Source organism: Caloenas nicobarica, chromosome 1, assembly GCF_036013445.1.
Source record: "Caloenas nicobarica isolate bCalNic1 chromosome 1, bCalNic1.hap1, whole genome shotgun sequence".
In the NCBI taxonomy this organism is placed as follows: Eukaryota; Metazoa; Chordata; class Aves; order Columbiformes; family Columbidae; genus Caloenas; species Caloenas nicobarica.
In genome coordinates, this window is record NC_088245.1 from 204,963,723 (window position 1) to 204,981,889 (window position 18,167).

Here is an 18,167-nt window from a genome sequence, read left to right on the forward strand (position 1 = left end):
TTTTATTTCTCATGCAAGCTTTTGGGCTCCAGTTGCACAAAAAGTACCTGAAAGCTGTAAACCTTCGACTAAATGGCAGAGAAGATGTGCACCACCACCACTGTACGCATTATAACCGACTGAGAAGAATCTTCCTTTAATATCCAGGCAAATGAGGGATTTTCTGTTTACTTTAAAGAAACAGCAATTCCTTATGCAATAATTTTTTAACATTATTTTTTCCCCTGTTGGTTCAATCTGTTACATATATAACCAGTGATCCTGTGAACAATGATGTATATGAATAATTTTCAGGATGTGCCAAGACCATACTGCTGATATAAATAAGGAGGTGTGCATGTAGGAACAGGGTCATTTGGGGGTAACGATACAACAGGAAAAGCTGTCCCAAAGTTTTAACATTCCAAATGTGTTGCTGCCCGAAAAGTTAATTTCCCTGAGTAACACTCAGAATGCATTAAAAATGTTCAGGTTATTAATATTAATTAAGCAATTAATACTATTATAATTAATTAATTACACAGTGCCTGGAGTCCTGGAAAGGGATCTTTATGTGTCTGAATAATAAGAAGATGACATTCTACTCCTGCAGTGCAGGAGGAATTTTAAGAGATCGCAACTTTTAAAATATTCTTAGCACTTTGATTCTTCTGTAGAACTAGTCTTTAACATGCATTTGGTTTTTGCAGCCACAGGATGGCATTCACTGCTGTGCAAAGGGTCAGTGAAACGTAAGTAGAGCTTAGGAAGTGTACTTTACATCTGAGGAAAGGAAATATTGAATCAGAAATGATTACTATAAATTTACTGCTTTCTACTGATGACAACCATTTATTCAAGAATGTAGTATCAAAATCTTACCATGCACAGCCCTTAAGGTTCATTTTCTTACTGTATGGACACCGAGGGCCTTAACAGATACTTATTTTGCCTGACTTCATTTAGCTGGGACCTTCTAAAAATACAGAGCAGCAATTCCAACTTGAGATACCAGCAACTGCATAAAACACTTCAGTTTCACTTCCACAGTTTATGGAGTCACAGTAACTCTGTAATGGATTTATATAGGCTCATAATTTACTGTTTATTTTCCCATTAGGGCAGTATAGGAATAGGTGTTGACATATGGCATACCAATGGGAGGACAGTTGTGCTGAACAAGTGGCCAAGGTGACCGATAATTGGATTGCAAATGTCAAAGAGTGTGGCTGAAAAGCCAGGCATACCAACCCACACGTACTTTTCCCAGTTGTGAAATGAAAGTTAAGAGCAGGGACAATCAGCTACAAGTAGTTACGATTTATAGAGTTGGGTTTGAAGTCAGTGGCAAGCAGCACCCAATTAACTTCAGCAGAGATGTCCAATGCCACCGGTAAAACGACTGGATTTAGAGTGATGAGTAAGAATGTCAGTCTGAGAGACAACCTGGTAACGCCATTAACCTTTGTGAGATTGCCCCATGGATAATGGGTTCTCGGGGACAATAAAACACTGCATGAGACAATATGGTAGTGCAGGACTGATACATGGGAGAAAAAGGAGAATTTTCCCGGATTCATTTTACAGGCCTCCAATTAGCCCTCACTAGTTGAAGGGAGCGAAAAGGGGGAAGCAGGAGTGCCTCTAATGAGTCGCTTTGTTGGTTTGTAGCAGAAGAGGTTGAAAAATAAACGTTTTAGGAGCTGCTTTGCTTTTGAGATTGTCCCAGGAGGCGTTAAAGGGGCTGGGCACTTTGCTGGAAAGAGCCATGAGAAAGCTGCTGATTTATGGGAGCTCTTTGACAGCACAAGTGCATCCTGTCAGCATCGGAACAGGAGGCGTGATCCCTTGGCACGGGGAGATCGGATGTGTCAGCCCCAAAAAGCTGATCCCCGTGGTGAGATGCTGGGGTCAGGACCGCAGATGCTCACTCATGATGTGGGGCCCTGGCCGACACCGTCTATAGATGCTGCTGCTGCTTCCTTTGAGAAATAGTATACAAAATATAAATATACTTGTTCTCCAAAAGTGCATCCAGTTTTAGAAACGGGGGTATTAAGAGCGAGTCTTATCCAAGGATTACTGATCTGACAAAAACGTCTAAATCTTATTTACAGGCTCAGTGAGGCAAAGGCAGTTTGTCAATCAAGTGGAGTTTAAGATGCAATTCCTGTTTTGCTATGTAAGTCTGGAGAATGTGTGCTCAGTAACCTTTAGAAAATAGAGCGCAAATGTGTAATTTATTCAGCTACTACTGTTTAGGCATCCAAGGGCTAGTGGAGCGCACTGCACACCCAGAGAAAATGGGGGGGTGAGGGTCTCAAGTTAGGAAGTCCTGACGTAGCTCTCAGTCCACGCTACAGCATGGAGGAGAGGGACATCAAATTAGCCCTGCAAGAACCGAAGGAGGTACCGGAAACACATCCCACAGCTCCGAGTCGGGTGATTTGCTCTGTCAAGAAGCAGGATAAATGACGGGCTCACGCTGAGCTCCGGGCTGCACGGCAGGGGTTTCTTTCGGGAGCCAGCAGCTCGCTGGAAGTTGGGCGTCCCACCACCGCTGTGATCCATCACCAGGCGCCCTGCCCGTGCTGCAGAACAACAACATCTTCTGTACCCTTCAGACTTCTTTTTATTAAAAAAGCCACAGCTTTCGGTTGATACTTTCACACTGAGAGTCGGATATTATGAGGATTAAATGCCTGAAGAGAAGGCATTTAAAGCAAACATTATTTTACTTTTTAAAATGCCGTCCTCTGGCTGAGGTGCTACAGTTAAGGCTGCACTCAAGCGGTATCTAGTAGTTTGCAGCAAAAACAGTGAAAGATCCTTAATTGTACATATACTTGGTAAATACCAGTGGGAAAAAAAAAAAAAAAAAAAAAGACAAAACCTGGGCTTTATTCAATTTAATCTCACAAACATATGGCCAAAACTACACAGAGAGAGCTTGTGCAGGTCAATTTGAACAACAGGGTTTCAGTGAGGAGGATGCAAGTGAACCTCACATGTCAGTTAATATTTTTATTCCTTTTGCTATACATGATAGTCTTTTCTCGAGGCCGAGTGGACTTGACTCATTGCCTTCTGCATCCCTCTCAGTCAACACAGGCCATGCCATTTTGGCACACTTTGATGTATCACCTAATAAAGCACCATTTCTGCTTTGCTAAAATGTGTAGTCTGAAACTTATGACTTTCTAGTAATTTTCTGAGGTTTTTTTTAACTGTAGTAATTTTTTATGTGACAACATAAAAACACGTGTTTAAATTCTCCATTTTTTTCCAAGTCTTTAAAAGAGTTGTTTGGCCTTGAGGGTTAAGAACACATTTATACAACACCTTAAAATTATCTGGAAAGATAGTGGAAGGAAACAAGATTCACAAGGAAAAACAAATATATTTGAGGCTGTGACAGAAAGTACTGAGTTATTTGTTGGCATCTGAATTAAAGATAACATGCTGGTCCTCAGAGAAGCTGAGGCCATAAACTGACAGACTGCTATTAGTAATATTTGTATTTTTTACTTTCCCAGGGAATGTGAAAAAAAAATAATCCATTATTTTCATTCTGACATTTTTGCTCTCAGTTATTCATGTTAACCCTTGCTTTTGAATATTGAGAATATTTCTTGCCAAAGAAAGTATTATTTTTTGCCAAAACATAAAATGTACTCTAGAACTGCTATGATAACATTTTCAGTGTCTCTGTATCATGAGAGATTAGCAAACAGCAATATTACATTTCAAAATGAGGACATTAATCTGTTTCCTGACAACTGAAATTTGTTAGGCTGGGAAAAGAAAATTACTGCTTTTGAGGGCAGATTTTATAGCACTTGATGCTTCAGGGCCTTTGTACTTCTCTGTTTAAATCATATCTTCATAAAAAGCAAAATAATTGTTTGTTCTCTGATTATTATCAAGCTGAAGTTAGATAAGAAAACCATTAGGATTTTTATGCTCCATGATAATAAATTTAGAGAGAAAGAAGGTGTCAAATATGCTTATTAAATTGATTCTCGACCCGATTAGAGGTTTTCTTATCTCTAGGTGCCTAGCAAATACTTTGTGTCATGTTACAAATTACACTGAATACTCCAATCTCATTTCAGCACATTTCACACAATGATGCACCTTTGCCATAACAAATTATTTTTAAAACAAAAATGTAAACCATTTTTTTTAGGCTACCATGTTTTTGCATGACATTTTCCTACCCTTTCCAGTATATCTTTTTGCTCAAGCTGAATGTTGAAGGATTATGTGGCAGAGGGATGGGGTGGCAGTCTGGTGATATGAAAGAACAGATAAAGAGGGAAAATACATAATATTGCAAGACATTACAGGTTATGGTGAGAAGACTGTAAAGCATGTGATAAGACTCAAAGAAAATGTTGTATATTCAAGGTATACTATGCAGAGGTTCTCACCAAGTGCATGGACTAGTGGGGATGCTTTTGGGGAATGAAGAGTTTTTAATACATCGGAAATACTGGAAATCATGAGACTCTGTATAATAAGAACATTAAAAATGTAGAGACAAAAAAAAATCAGAGGAAGAAGCACTGACAAACCCAGATGATGTTACTCTAGATTGACCATTACTCAAGACAGTAGGCTCAACAACAAGGATGATCTTCACCATGACAAAGAAAAGAGCGCTGTAGAGAAGATGACAGTAAAATCTAATACAACGTGCAAAAGGAAAGCGTTGTTGTAGTTTTATCCTTGTGGGGAGGCTGCCTGTAAACTGAGGGGCTCACAAGATGATCTGTGGAAGGGACCACTGAAGCTGTGAGTGTCCTGGGAATCATCTCCAGTCAGACTCCATGGACACTGCAACAGCCTGCGATCAAAGGACGCATCTCAAACCAGCCCCAAATCCATTCTAGTCAACGGAACTGGAGATTTGGTGCTGGGATCCCTACACGGCGAATTGCAGGGTGGTTGGCTTTGGTGCATATAAATGGTGATGGCAAGTGAACTCACTGTGAAAATATCCCAGAATTAACTTTTTTTAGAGATAACAAGCATGAATTCTGAACAGCTGAGTATAGATCACCCTGGGAGAACAGACAAATGGATGCAAAACTTGTATAAGGGCATGTTTCTAAATGATGGATTAATTAAAAGGCACACTAGGATTTTCTATGCCAAGAAAGGATTTTAGTACAGATGCAAAGCATTCCTAAGTGAGGAAGATGCTCCTCTGCCTTAAATGCAACACTTAGCTTGATGTTAGCCAGGAAGGCAGGAAACTCAGACCTCCACAAAATGTGTGTGTGCTCAAACTCTTACAGGCATAAATTAACAGTCTGGCAGCTGATGGGTATTGCGAATGCTACAGAAAACATGATATAGCACTAAAGCAGACATGCTTCAGATAACATAAAGGCTCTGTACATCTAAAATAGATTCAAATCATGTGAAAGATTTCCTGCTGCTTCTGCAGAAGATTAAAACATTGGTACATTCATAAAACAAATGTGAAGATTTAGCAAAGCAGCGTGCCCTTCACAATGACTCTTTGTCTCGCTGAGCATGGAGCCCGGCAAAAAAGACATCCTGAAAGAGTATATCTGACCAATTTGGGCCTCGTAGGTGGGCTCCCATTTATAAAAAAGAGAGATACAAATCTTAAGAAACATACAATGAAGAAAAAAGCTGTTAACCCTGAGCTAATCTGGGAGCTAATCCCTCAGTGAGAAAGCAACATTAGACCAAACTCCTAAATCCTGACAGAAAAGAAGAACTTGGTATAGATTAACCACAGAATTTGCCTACACAAGCTTAGCATGAGGAATGATTTATAAAATGAGAAGGAAGACCATTAATATATCCCTCTTTGTTTCAACAGCACTTAACACATGGGTGCAGACCTAATTTGCAAACCACACAATAATGTCTGGTGTTTTAAATAATACTTTTCCATCCCATTTGCATTGATCTAATGCTCTGTGATCTCATAGTTCTGCAAACAGAGAAAAAGAAACAGGTGTTGAAATTGCTTTTCTCTTATGTCTTCAGTCACCCATTTCCAGATATATCTGGGGAAACACAGCCATGGGTGCAGAAGTCTAATTCTCTCATCCTGGGGATTATCAGGGATAAATTCAAGAATATCATTGCTACTGAAGCCAGACTAATCACACCACTCAAGGTAAGCAAAGGAACTTGGCTAGCCCCCAGGATAGCAAGACTTTCCCCTCTCCATAGTGTCATCACATATGTCTTAACGTAAGGCTAGTTAACCAAAAGGTTGCTTTTTTGCATTACTTGACTTCACAACAGCAAGATGCTAAATCCAGTGAGATTTTAATTAGGTCCAGAGAGTCAGGGAAATGCTGATACACCTCTAGGCTCCCAGGAGATGCTCAGGTCTTTGCAGGGTGGCAGCCAATAGGTTGGATTTGCTTCCTGGCACAATTCCACTTTCTCTGTTATGCATTTAAAAGAGGTGGGAAATGCCTGAAAGGACAGCACGTGAAGCCTATAGGCTGAGTATCTCCTTCCATTCTTGCATGTGATGAGGTGCTTAGAGCCAAGACCTGCTGCTGGATAGCTGTGGGTCCACAAAGAAAATCCTAAAAGAGGCATTTGATGTCCAGCATGAAAAAGCCGACAGCACTGTGCTTTGTGGATTTTCATTTCTTCATTTCATGACCCAGCAGTTCAGGTCAGTGATTTATGAAATCTGTAAAACAATCTCCTCCTCCTCTGTAAACTCTGGAAATATGCAAATCATTCCTTAACTAAGGCAAAGCTCTAGGCAATCAGAAATGTGATTTTTCTAACGAGACACAACAACTGTGGTAGACAGAAGTGTGTGAACCAAAGCCCCAGCCTCGGACAACTCTGATCTTGCCATTGCTCTTCAAAATATGAACCTGAATTAGTACTTGCAAAATCATTAGTACCTTTATATTGGGTCAAATTTTCATCTAAATGGCTAACAGGTTTTTAAACATGGATCATAAAATCTTTTGTTCCCTGCCCATTTCTAGCAGACTCAATGTCTGGTGGAATGTGATCCTGTGGAAAAAAATACTTGGGGCAGTATTCCACTGAAGATGGTGAATCTGTCATTGTATATATCGATGAACTAGGAAAATCAAATCTGTTCCATGAGCTAAGGAGGGACTAAATAATAAATGAGTTGTGATTTTTTATTTTGACACCCAGATAAATTAATACAAGCTTACAATACATCTACAGAATGTCTACAAACTATTTGACTCATTTCTGTAATTGATAAGGAAAACTAAACAAAACAAAAGCCAAAGCTTTGCATATTGAGTTACAAAGATTTTTGCTTTAGGAAGTTCATTAGAGTAGAGGATTGCTTGTCTTCATTACTATTGGTATCCTGAATCAATAGAATGGATTAACCAAACAAGTGTGAGATTGTTAACGCTGGATTAAAATGCTGCCATGTGAGAACTTCCATACAGGATCAGACTAGCTGGACAGTTCAAGCACTCTCCAAGAGAGGACAGAATCAGATACTTGGATATAAATGATGCACTAATTGAGCTCTCAGTAATGTATTGATCCTTGATATTGTACTGGTGTTAGCGTGTGCAAAACATTTTTAGAGAAACAATCTAATCTTGAGGGAGTTAAAAGAATTAGACGAATAGTTTCTAAAAAAATAAAGACTGAAATCAACCATAAGTAGAAGGCAAAAAGCAAACAGAGCATCTTCGGGGTTGACTTAGAGTCTACAAATTTTGTGGAAATGTCATAGACAGTCTTCGCACATCCAGTCTCTCAAGGCTATTGGTATTTCATTGAATATCTGCAATGAGCTGAGGGTCACCGCTACTATTTGTTATCTGCAGACCCGTTCTTGCCCCTTGCCTTTGGTATATATAATGTCATCAGAATTGTATGTACATTTCCCATTGGCTACCTGAATTTAACACTGAATATTAAGGAATTTAAATATACATTTTTTCAATTAAAACTTATTTTGTCATATTATTATCATTTTATGAATATTTTTTCTTATTTAATAAGAAAACAAAATTAAAATTCCACATGCATGAAGAAAAGTGTTATTAAACTCAGTTTTCCCAATGCTTAGGCTTTGTTGTCTGTGTTACTTCTCAATTCACTATCTAAAATAAAGCGACATCTGGGGGCTATTGAAATTTGCAATAATCAAAGAAAAGAGAATAATCCGTAAAAACACCATGCCTTAATTATTTTGCAGCTTAAAATTCCTGTTCATATCTTTTGCACAGAGGCCACTCAGTTAACAACTGAAATAATAATATTTTCAGCAATGCACTTGATAATTCTTCATCTTATTGGATCACATTAGTTAGAGACAACAGTCTAACCGAGGAGACCACTTATCAGTGCAGACAGATGATTCACACCAGGACTCTTCCCATATTTTGCTGTGTAAGACTTTCTGCCTGAATACACACGAGAAGCAGTGTGCAATGTCAAATGCAAATCTGTCTCTGAAAGAGAGTTTTAACCTCCGGTCATCTCCTGCCTTTGGAAAGTTGTTGGCGACTTCTGAAAATAGCAACTTGATGGAAAAAAATAATAATAATTGTGAGGGGAAGGGGGGCAAGGGCAGTCCATGCATCTCTAGAAGGCTGGTGCAGAATAATAACTCCCAAAAGAACACAGGGTGCAGGATGGAAATCTGCAGTGTGGGATGAGTGAGCTCAGCATGTGCCTTGTACGCCAGGAACCCAGGTCTCTGTTAGATCCACCACCTCACCAGCCTGTCCACTTCTGCTCAAAAACCCATGGAGGGGTAGTATGAGATGAATGTGTTTTTTTGTTTTTTTGTTTTTTTAATCTGGAACTGTTTATTTTCATCCCTTTCTTTTCTTTTTCATCTTTCTTGCCTTCTTTCCCTTTCTTTCCTGTTGTCCCTTCTTTTTTTTTCCCCAACTTTCAAGTTGATGTTCAAGTACAATGCATCACCATTTGAAGCTGACAGCATAATACAGCTTTAATTGTCTTTTTAGAAAGTTGCTTCTACATACCTACTCTTCTTCTAAGAATCCTTTCAGGTGTCCTTGAATAATGAAAAAAAGTTCTTTTATCTCCAGCAAGCACAGCCAGTAATAATTTTTAAGCTCAAGCTGTTTACCTATTTTTTTTTTTAATTTCCCTTGCATCATCTGATAGGCTTCAATGTTAAAAAGGAAAAGGCATGTGCCTTTGGAGCCATTTAAACCTCAGACAAAATGTTTAATCAGACACACTGCCTCATTTTTACCCCATCACCAGCATGTCACCGAGGAAAAATGCAGCTTTCCCTGCCAAATGTGGGCAATGCTAAAGATCCATGAAACAAATGCTTACACAGATTCGTAATCCAGGATTTAAGCAATCAATGTTCTGCAGAGCACTATTCAGCTACATAAACCCAATGAACTTCAGCTTTTGTACTCCTCCTGTAAAAAATATACATGAGCATATTGCCACGCAGCTGCCTATATTCTTCAGAAAACGCTGCAGTTTCTCACAAAGGACCACTGACTTCAGGCATCACCAGCAGCAAGGGCTGCAGCCTGACTGAACACGCTCAAAAGCAAAACAAGGTGAAATCTGTTAAGTTCTTGCATGGGAGATGGTAGAGGAAAAGAGGAGGATGGCAGAGAACGCAGCACTGGTCCAATGCTGAACCACCAGCACGGTGTTTGCAGGAAGAACTGAGAGGCAGAGCTATTTTAAAATGCTGCTTTTCAAGACTTTAAACCCTCTCTCTCCTGTAAACTGTGGCCATAAAGTTTCCACCCGCAATTTCCCCTGTGATATCCCCGACCAAATTTCAAGTGGAATAAAATGAGAGTTCCTCCATCAAAATTCCCCTCACAATTACAGCTTCCCATTAAATGAGTGGAAATTTGAATTCTTTTTAGAAGGCTACAATTACAGCAGATTATTATGCTTCCCCCTAATTACTGCATATAAATACATGCCATGTAACACAGTTTATTCTACCCTGTTAGTGTACTTACAGTAAACAGAAACCAATAGGCTTCATTCAGCCCATGTATTTTGACACATCGGATTTATCAATTTATCTTCATTACAGCCCCTTGCACTGTTACTGACATCCTTCCCAGAGCTGCGCTCAAGCATCACAGCAGGAAGACTGAAAACGTTTGTATATACTGATTTGTGACAAAAGTAACGCACTTGAGAGTCGCTGTTCCTATTCTGATAGCACCAAGTTGGCTAAAAATTAGCTGTGCTAAGCCAACACTCTTCTACCACTTCTCCTCCTCATTAATTATGGTTCATGACTCAGACCTTGAAAGCCTAAGGCTGTTGTAACAGTATTTTTAAAACTTTAAAAGTTGTTTTGTCACTCTTCAAGAGATTTAAAGTTCTGACCATGCTTATTAGCAACTATTTTTATTCTTTAGAGAGGCTTTGAATAGACAAGTTTTCCACCATAACAGATGTTAAAAGATAATTTCTGAATGAATCTACAGTGGTAAATTTAAACATAGTTTGGAAGAACAGAGAGATACTATGGATACAATTTTTCAAAACTGGCTAAAAGACTTAAGAGCCTGTACCACATGTGCTCATCAAGGAGAGACTAAATAGCCTCGGCACTTTAAAAGCACCAACTTATTATATACCGTTAGCAAGAGGATGAAGAGGTCACCTCTCACTACAGACAATTTATCTCTTCAATCGTAAAGTTTCAAAGACCGTTGCTTGGATTGTACAATTAATCCTGTAACTCTTTTGGCTAATTCTTTTGCTAAACACAGGTCTCGCCCCAGCAATCCCTAGCAAATGGAACTCCCCAGCAGCAAATGAGTTTTGCAGAGTCTTTCTGTGGTGGAGGCGTAAGTGACCCAGCTTCTGCAGCAGTGTGTTTGGGGTGAGAAAGCAGGAGCCCAGATCCACTTTCCAGGCTGAACGCGCAAGTCAACGAGCTGTAGCCTGGATTCAACAATCCTGTACTGCCAATTTGCACATGTACACTGGAGAGCAGACCAGGAGTTATTCATATTCTGGACATCTCAGAATCAGCTGGCACAACACAAGGATGCAGATCCTGCGTGAAATGGTTTATGTTTTACACTTATTACTGGACCTCCATCGCTCCAGCAGCTGTTTGCATAAAATCACGCAGCAAAATCACAAGAGTTTGTAAAGCTGTCAGACCAAGATTAGGAAGCATCTACAAAAAATGTGGGCAAAAAAAGCAGCCAGACTACTTTCTGTGTTCTTCCATACCTCAAACTCCATCAATATTCTCCACTTCCAGCTGCTCCTTTTTAGTAAGTTAGCATAATACAAGAGCAGACAGAGTTAAGTGTCAACACAGAAATTATTAGAAGACAACGCATATCCAGAAGAAACAAATAAAAGAAGGAAAGAAGAAGAGGATGATGTGTCCAATTATTGAAGGAGAATAAAGACAGATCACCTGAAACCTGTAATTGCACCTCACTGGGAAATTCATCACTATTTTCATTTACTTGCAAAACAAGCAGGTAACTCTCAGAATTGCCTTTCTTGTTTCAGATGGATATCTAAATACTTCATCCCAACTACAGAATCTTTAAGAAAGTCTGTGAAATGAAAAAAAAAATATTTTGGCTTGCTTCATGTGAGATAGAAATGTAATCAAGTGATCATTTTCCTCCTATTCCATTAGTAAGAATCCACTAAAGCAAGAGACCATACTTTATGAAATCCAGTGACATCCAATATAAACCTAAGAAGGAAAATTCTACCTGATAACAAGCACTGAATAAAACCTGCAGCCTTGCAAGACATTACTAATGTGTCGAAAAAATTAAGCCCTCAGCTTGGGAGCTGAAGAAAAAATACCATTGACAACGCCAGTCAGTGAATGATCTGGTAGATTTTCTCCTCCCAAAATGCCTCAAACAAAAAAACAAGCTCCCCAAACAATGTCTCCAAAACAAAAAACAATTTCAATTATTATAAAGGGGAGCCCATTTCTGACGCATCTTTTAACCTGGGGTCTAGACGAGTTTCTGTGCTCACTTTGGGACAATCTCTTTGGTAAGTTGAAGTCCTGTGACAGTGGCCTCGGGTACCGTTAAGAAGTCATGCGGACACAGGTCCATACATCCAAAGAAGATAATTAAAGGAGGAAGAAAGAAGAGACGCAGGGGTGACCTGGGCTCAGTACTTACTTTGCAACAGACTTCTCATGTAGTTACAAGGGGAGTCACTTAGATTCACTTTTCCTATGCATGGCAGCCTTAAAAATACACATCCAGTCCTTGCTGGTAACTCGTGTTTCCTCTGACATGGACAGGGACAGGTGACTCCAGAAGAGTCACTCTAAGCCATCACGGGCGGCGGTGTGGAGACAAGCATTGGCACTACACACAATTACTATGACTAACATCTGCCGTCTTATTTCACCTCATTTTTCTAACAGCTTTTGTGAAAAAGGTGGAAACACTGTTCCTAATGGAAGTACTGGCTGGTATGGGGATAGCATCCCTGTCAAATTCCGGTAAGGAAAAGACAGGCTTATTAAAAATAATTAAAAAGTTGTACCTAGGAAAGGTCTGTCAGTGCCTCGCACACGCACTGGGCAAAGGGGAGCAGGGGTTGCCAGGTCGAGCACTAATCAGAGCTTTTCAAACAGAGCCAAGTTTGCTGTCTTTTACACCAGACAGACCACTGGGAGAAGGGTATGAAACACAGCCGGAAGGGAAATACTGTACTACTGGGAGACCACGGTTGTCTCGGCAATTAAGGCCTCCCCAGGGGGTTAATTACACACAGAGACAGCCAGGCATTTTAGAAAACGTCTTCTGAATGTGCCCCAAGAACGAGCACAGCTTGTCCAGCCTGGGTCTGGATCCCCAGCAGATTACTCGCCCTGATCCCCGGGAAGGTGCCTCCCGAGAGGCGGCGACGGTCCGTGGCTCATCAGCAGCTCAGAGGGGCGATTTGGCCATCAGGGCTGTGTCCTCAGCAGAGACCAATTGTCCTTCCCACACACCATTCCCGGGTGGGTCTTACAACAGTGTGGTCCTCTCCCCACTTCTCCAGGACACCCCTCCACACCCCATTCACACCCCGTGACACCGATTTCCCTCTAATGCATCTTCAGTCCTCAAAATCTTACAGGTGGTTATTTTTTCAAACAAGATAAAACTCAAGAAAAGGAATATACTAACTTGTATTGATGACTAAAGCCTAATCCCTATAAGTAATTATTTTTCTTTTTACTATTAATAGTAACACTTCCCCATCTGTATGGGAATCCTCTGGCAAATGTTAATTTGGCATGTTTCACTGAGGTCTCTGAGGCAAACACATAAATGCAAGAGAGACTTACTGATCTAAGATTCTCATCAATATATTTCAAGATCAATGCCAATTTCATTCCATTTGTGATCTTCTCTGACAGTATAAACTGGAAAGCTTGCAGTTATTGGAACACGATTGCTTTACTAACTTTCCAACTTAATAAATCCTAAAAAGGGGAAAATCCTTTTATTTCCCTCCATTTATTTATAGGCTGGAATGTGTAAGAATCTACAGTGAATTATCAAGGAAAGAAAAAAAACACCACAAACTTGTACAGTAATAAATTAACCCTTCTCTCCCATGTTCCGCACTAACCAAAATAACCATGGAATATGCACAAGTATATTTTACTACATTTTGCTGCAAGATAGTGATTGCATTGGGAACTATTTTGTCCAGATGTCTTTTAACTTGTATGGGTTTGAAGGGAATTTCCTAAAGTACATAGGAGGAATGATTGATTATGTGGGACAATATGGTTCTTTTTTACTTGTACCAACATGAATCAAGAACTCCTTATTTCACAAATAGACAAAAGAACAGACTCAATGATCTTCTATCCAAAGGGAAAAAAAAAAACCAAAACATAGCATGGTGTACAGCAATGTGAAAGAAAACACATGTGTTAAAACCAGTAGTTTACAAGTGTATCACTCCACATCCAACATGTGTGAGCTACTTATAAAGAGAAACTAATGTAAGGACCAAGGGAATGGTTTAGACACCTTATTTAGAGGGCAATTTTTAACTTGAAAATTGTCATTGATAGCCCCAGTAAGTGAAAGCTAAGAAATTACTCATTGATTCTCATGATGCAGTGAATATGAGCAAGGTCAAAGTTTGCTTTCATCCAAATTAATAGTTTGTATGTTAGATCTGAGATGCAAAACTTTAAACACATTTAACCTCAGAGACTGAAAATTGTAACAGGATTGGGGTGATTCCACCAATTTAAAAAAACCCAACCAAGCGATGACCTCCCCCCCACAAAACAACAACAAAAAAACCCAAACAACAAACCCAAACCAAACAAAACCACCATCATCACCAAACAAAAAGCCAAAACCAACAAAAAAAACCCCAAACAAAACACAAAACCACAACCAATACCAACCCCTTTTGCTCTGGATATTCTAAACTTCCGTTACAAATAAAATGTAAGGGCTACAATAAAAGATTTAACCGAAGCAGATTACAGGTTGGAAAACAAGTGTTGTGAAAATTTGTTCAATTTTTTCCTGTGCTTGTAAATCACAAAATGTATTATTTCTTCTGTATAATCAGGCAATTCCCAGCTCTGTGCGAGTCTATCATACATTGAGAGAAAGGAGAATACCATTCTCCTGGAAAAGGAAGAACTGATTTTAAACTACAAAAAACACTTAACCTTTTAACATATATGTTCCACTTAATCTTACCTCCAAAAAATGCTCAGCTTGCTGTTCCCGATCCAATTTTCTTGATGTTGTTGTAATCAGACCTGTGAAAAAAGGATGATATTTGATTGTCAATATCTGTTGAAAAAAATATGTCTCTATCGACCAGAAGAAATATATTCATTTTTCAAACACTCAAAGGGAAAAAATCTATTTGAAGCTATATCAGACACAGATTTCTTGACATCTGTCAAGCATTTTCTTTCTCAATGCAGCCATCATGACTTTCTGACTAACAATGAATCTTTAAAGAAAAATGCTGTGAGAAAAGTAACTGAAAAATGGTTAGCTGTGTATCTATAGTTAACATGCTACATTTATTACAGTGAATAAAAAAACTTACTGAAGAATCACTATTTGTCTTATGATTAAGTGCTTCAACGAATCATTTGCATTTGACTGAAACCCTTCCATAAAAAAACTCATTAAAGATTTCAGAGTTCTCAAACAATTAATGGGATAGGATGCTGATTACTTCCATGCCAAGAATACTTGACAAAGGAGGTTATTTCTGTAATAACTACTTGTATACATAATGATTTCCAAATGTAATCATTCTAATGCATTAAAGGTTTTGTACTACAATTTCATCAATTTGTTCCATGCTCAAATTGAGTCTTTAAAATAAACTACCCTTTTGCATGAGGATGATCAAGATATCTTTTTTTTTCCCTTTTTTTTTTTTTTTTTAAAGCAAGGTATTTTCACAAATTATTAACGTCTTGTGAGACTTAAACCAAGGAAAGAAAATGAAACAGTTCCAAAGTTCCCTCAAAACAAGCAGTGCATATCTTCTATGAACATAGCTTAGTTTTTTATTTTGTTCTCACTAGAGATTTAAAGGGAGATTTGAGTTTGCCCTCATACAAAACATTTCTTTGGTTAGGAAAATGAATCAGGTTCGTTTTGTGATAGATTTTGACAAGCATAAAGGGACCAATTTTTCCTAGAGATAAAGCTGGTTTTGGAGACAATGCCAGTGAACAAAGTCAAGAATTCATCATCTCTAAGATTACCAAGGAAGACAAGAAAATAAATTCTCCCTGGATTACTTATTGTACTTATTTATTTAATCAGACCAGCCAAACATCGAAATACAAATCCATCATGGCCCTAAATTATTTAAAACAACCATCGGCAACACCTTACATCTACATAACACCTCTAGTCCCAGACGGCTTCTACAGCTAGAGCTCCTCACACACTGTTGTCTTCTCCTTGGAGGAATCACTTTACCTTTTTTGGTGAGGAGTGGGGAAATACTGCTTGAAGTAATGGGATGAAATGAACAAAGGAAAGGCCACTCTGCTTTCAATATTTCAGACTCATTACAAGATCTATTAGACCACAGCACTGACACCCGAGGGGAAGTCACAGAAACCAGAGTGGGTCATTACAATTACATGGAAGAGCACGGTGCTGTCAAAAGGTTGAAAAAACAGAACAGGTATTGACTGTGTTGAGCAATTGTAAGTATTCAAAACAGTTATGCGATATGGGAGACATCTACTCACTGCATGAGTTTAAACAGATATGAGAGTACGGATGACAAATTGATGTCATTCACACGAGATCCCCCCATGTCTAGACAGAACACAGAGATACTGGGAAGAAGTTCTTGATTATGAGAGCAGTTCAGCCCCAATAAATTGATAAAGTAAAAATTTCAGATTTGAAATATCCCTGTTCATCACATGCATGGTCACTATGGATATTTATCAAGCACAATCTAACCACGGTAAGGAACATGACCATTTTTATAATCGTCTTCCACTTTCTTCCCTCCTAATGTAGCACCATGAACCCCACTTACTTTCTTCTTAAACAAGAAATACCTAGCTGCAAATTAAAGGTCTCTGTCCTCATCATCTTCTTCAGACAGACAAATCCACTTTGCTTTTGAAGACCAAAAGCTAACATCTGAAACTAAAAAAAATCACTGCCAGAATGAACAGTACTTGTCTTTCATTGGTAAAACTAAAACTACTACTAGTACTAGTACTAGCACTGGTCCTACACACAAAACTACTGTTATCACTAAAGGGTTTTTTTTTTTTCCTTTTTTCAATGTAGAGCTTTTTGGACTGCAATATAGTCAGAGTGCCTTCAGACCTGAATTTCCTTCAAAAAGAGGTGTATGAAGATATGGCAAGTCTCTACGACAGAACTGCCTATACTTTAAATGTAGTAGATCTTAACAGACTTAGCACCCAGACTTAACAGCTGGTCCTAAAGGGCAGGTAACCAGAAGATCACCATCAGTTGTGCAGACCTGATCCTGAGGTATGGTGCTAACACAACTAGTTGTTTTTGCTTTAAAGACAGCTCTACATACAGCTGCCAGCTCTCGGCAGTTTCATTAGGTTGTTACAATACTCTCTAGAAATAATCGGTCATTTGTGTGTGAAGCTGTGGAGCCTCCAGTTTCCATTCCTGTTCTCTGAAGGACTCTCCCATCCAACACTGCTGGTGGCCCCACTGCAGTCTCCTGGCTGCTCACTTCCACAGGCATTCTTGAAGTCACGCATAGTTCACACTACACAACACTACTGCTTAAAATATGACTATACATAAAATCAGATCTCAACTACCTGACATAAATATTTATTTAATTATAGTAAAGTATTAGTAAAGATGCGAATCTCATCGTTTCATATTATAAAACTGTATTTCAAGGAATTCTGTTTAAGACCAATCATCAAAACTGAAAAAAAAAAGGAATATGTTCCAGTTATGTTTAGGAATACCCACAGCTTTACCACCTTGCCACCTTGTTGAACTTCATGAGGTTCGCATGGGCCCCCCTCCTGAGCTTGTCCAGGTCCCTCTGGATAGCATCCTGTCCCTCAGGTGTGTCATCTGCACCACCCAGCTTGGTGTCATCTGCAAACTTGCTTCAGCTGCACTCAATGCCACTGTCTATGTTGCAGGGTACTTACAGGTACCCTATGCCATCGATACATAATAGTAATACCCAGCAGGATGTAGAACTTTATTTTCAAGATACAGGGGAAACTGAGAGGAACTTGGCTTTGCACAAGATAATATATCCCAGTTTTAGTTCTTCTCTAACTGTATTAAATTGTCATACTCTGTTAGGGTGTAATGGCATTATCTAAAAAATATAACTCACAGAGAAAAAATAAACCCAAAGAAATGATGTTATGCTTCTCTGCTGGTTATGATATAAAATCGCAGGGGCACAGTGACAAAAAATGACCTTTTATTTTTTCCTAGCTTCAATATGTGCCGTAGCTCTTCTAGATACAGCCATCTGGACAACGGTCCAAAGCCAGTTGGGAAATATAGCACACATTTATCACAAAATAGTCAAAAACATGAACAAGCTTCAGAAGTCATAGCACACCTCTCAGATGGTTTCTCTCAAATTTCCAAGAAAACATCATGGTGCTGCTAAGGGCAGGAGATATTTATAACTGTGATGATTCT

The 18,167-nt window shown here is 39.0% G+C and overlaps 1 protein-coding gene across 4 annotated transcripts in view; it reads right to left on the reverse strand.

The window, feature by feature from the left end:
* Positions 1-18,167, reverse strand: part of FAT3 (FAT atypical cadherin 3) — a 318,771-nt gene that overhangs the window by 114,933 nt on the left and 185,671 nt on the right. For all 4 annotated transcript variants that reach the window (XM_065640507.1, XM_065640499.1, XM_065640520.1 and 1 more), the window contains exon 3: positions 14,700-14,761. In XM_065640507.1, coding sequence (XP_065496579.1) covers positions 14,700-14,761 — 62 coding nt within the window. The remainder of the gene's footprint in view (positions 1-14,699; positions 14,762-18,167) is intronic.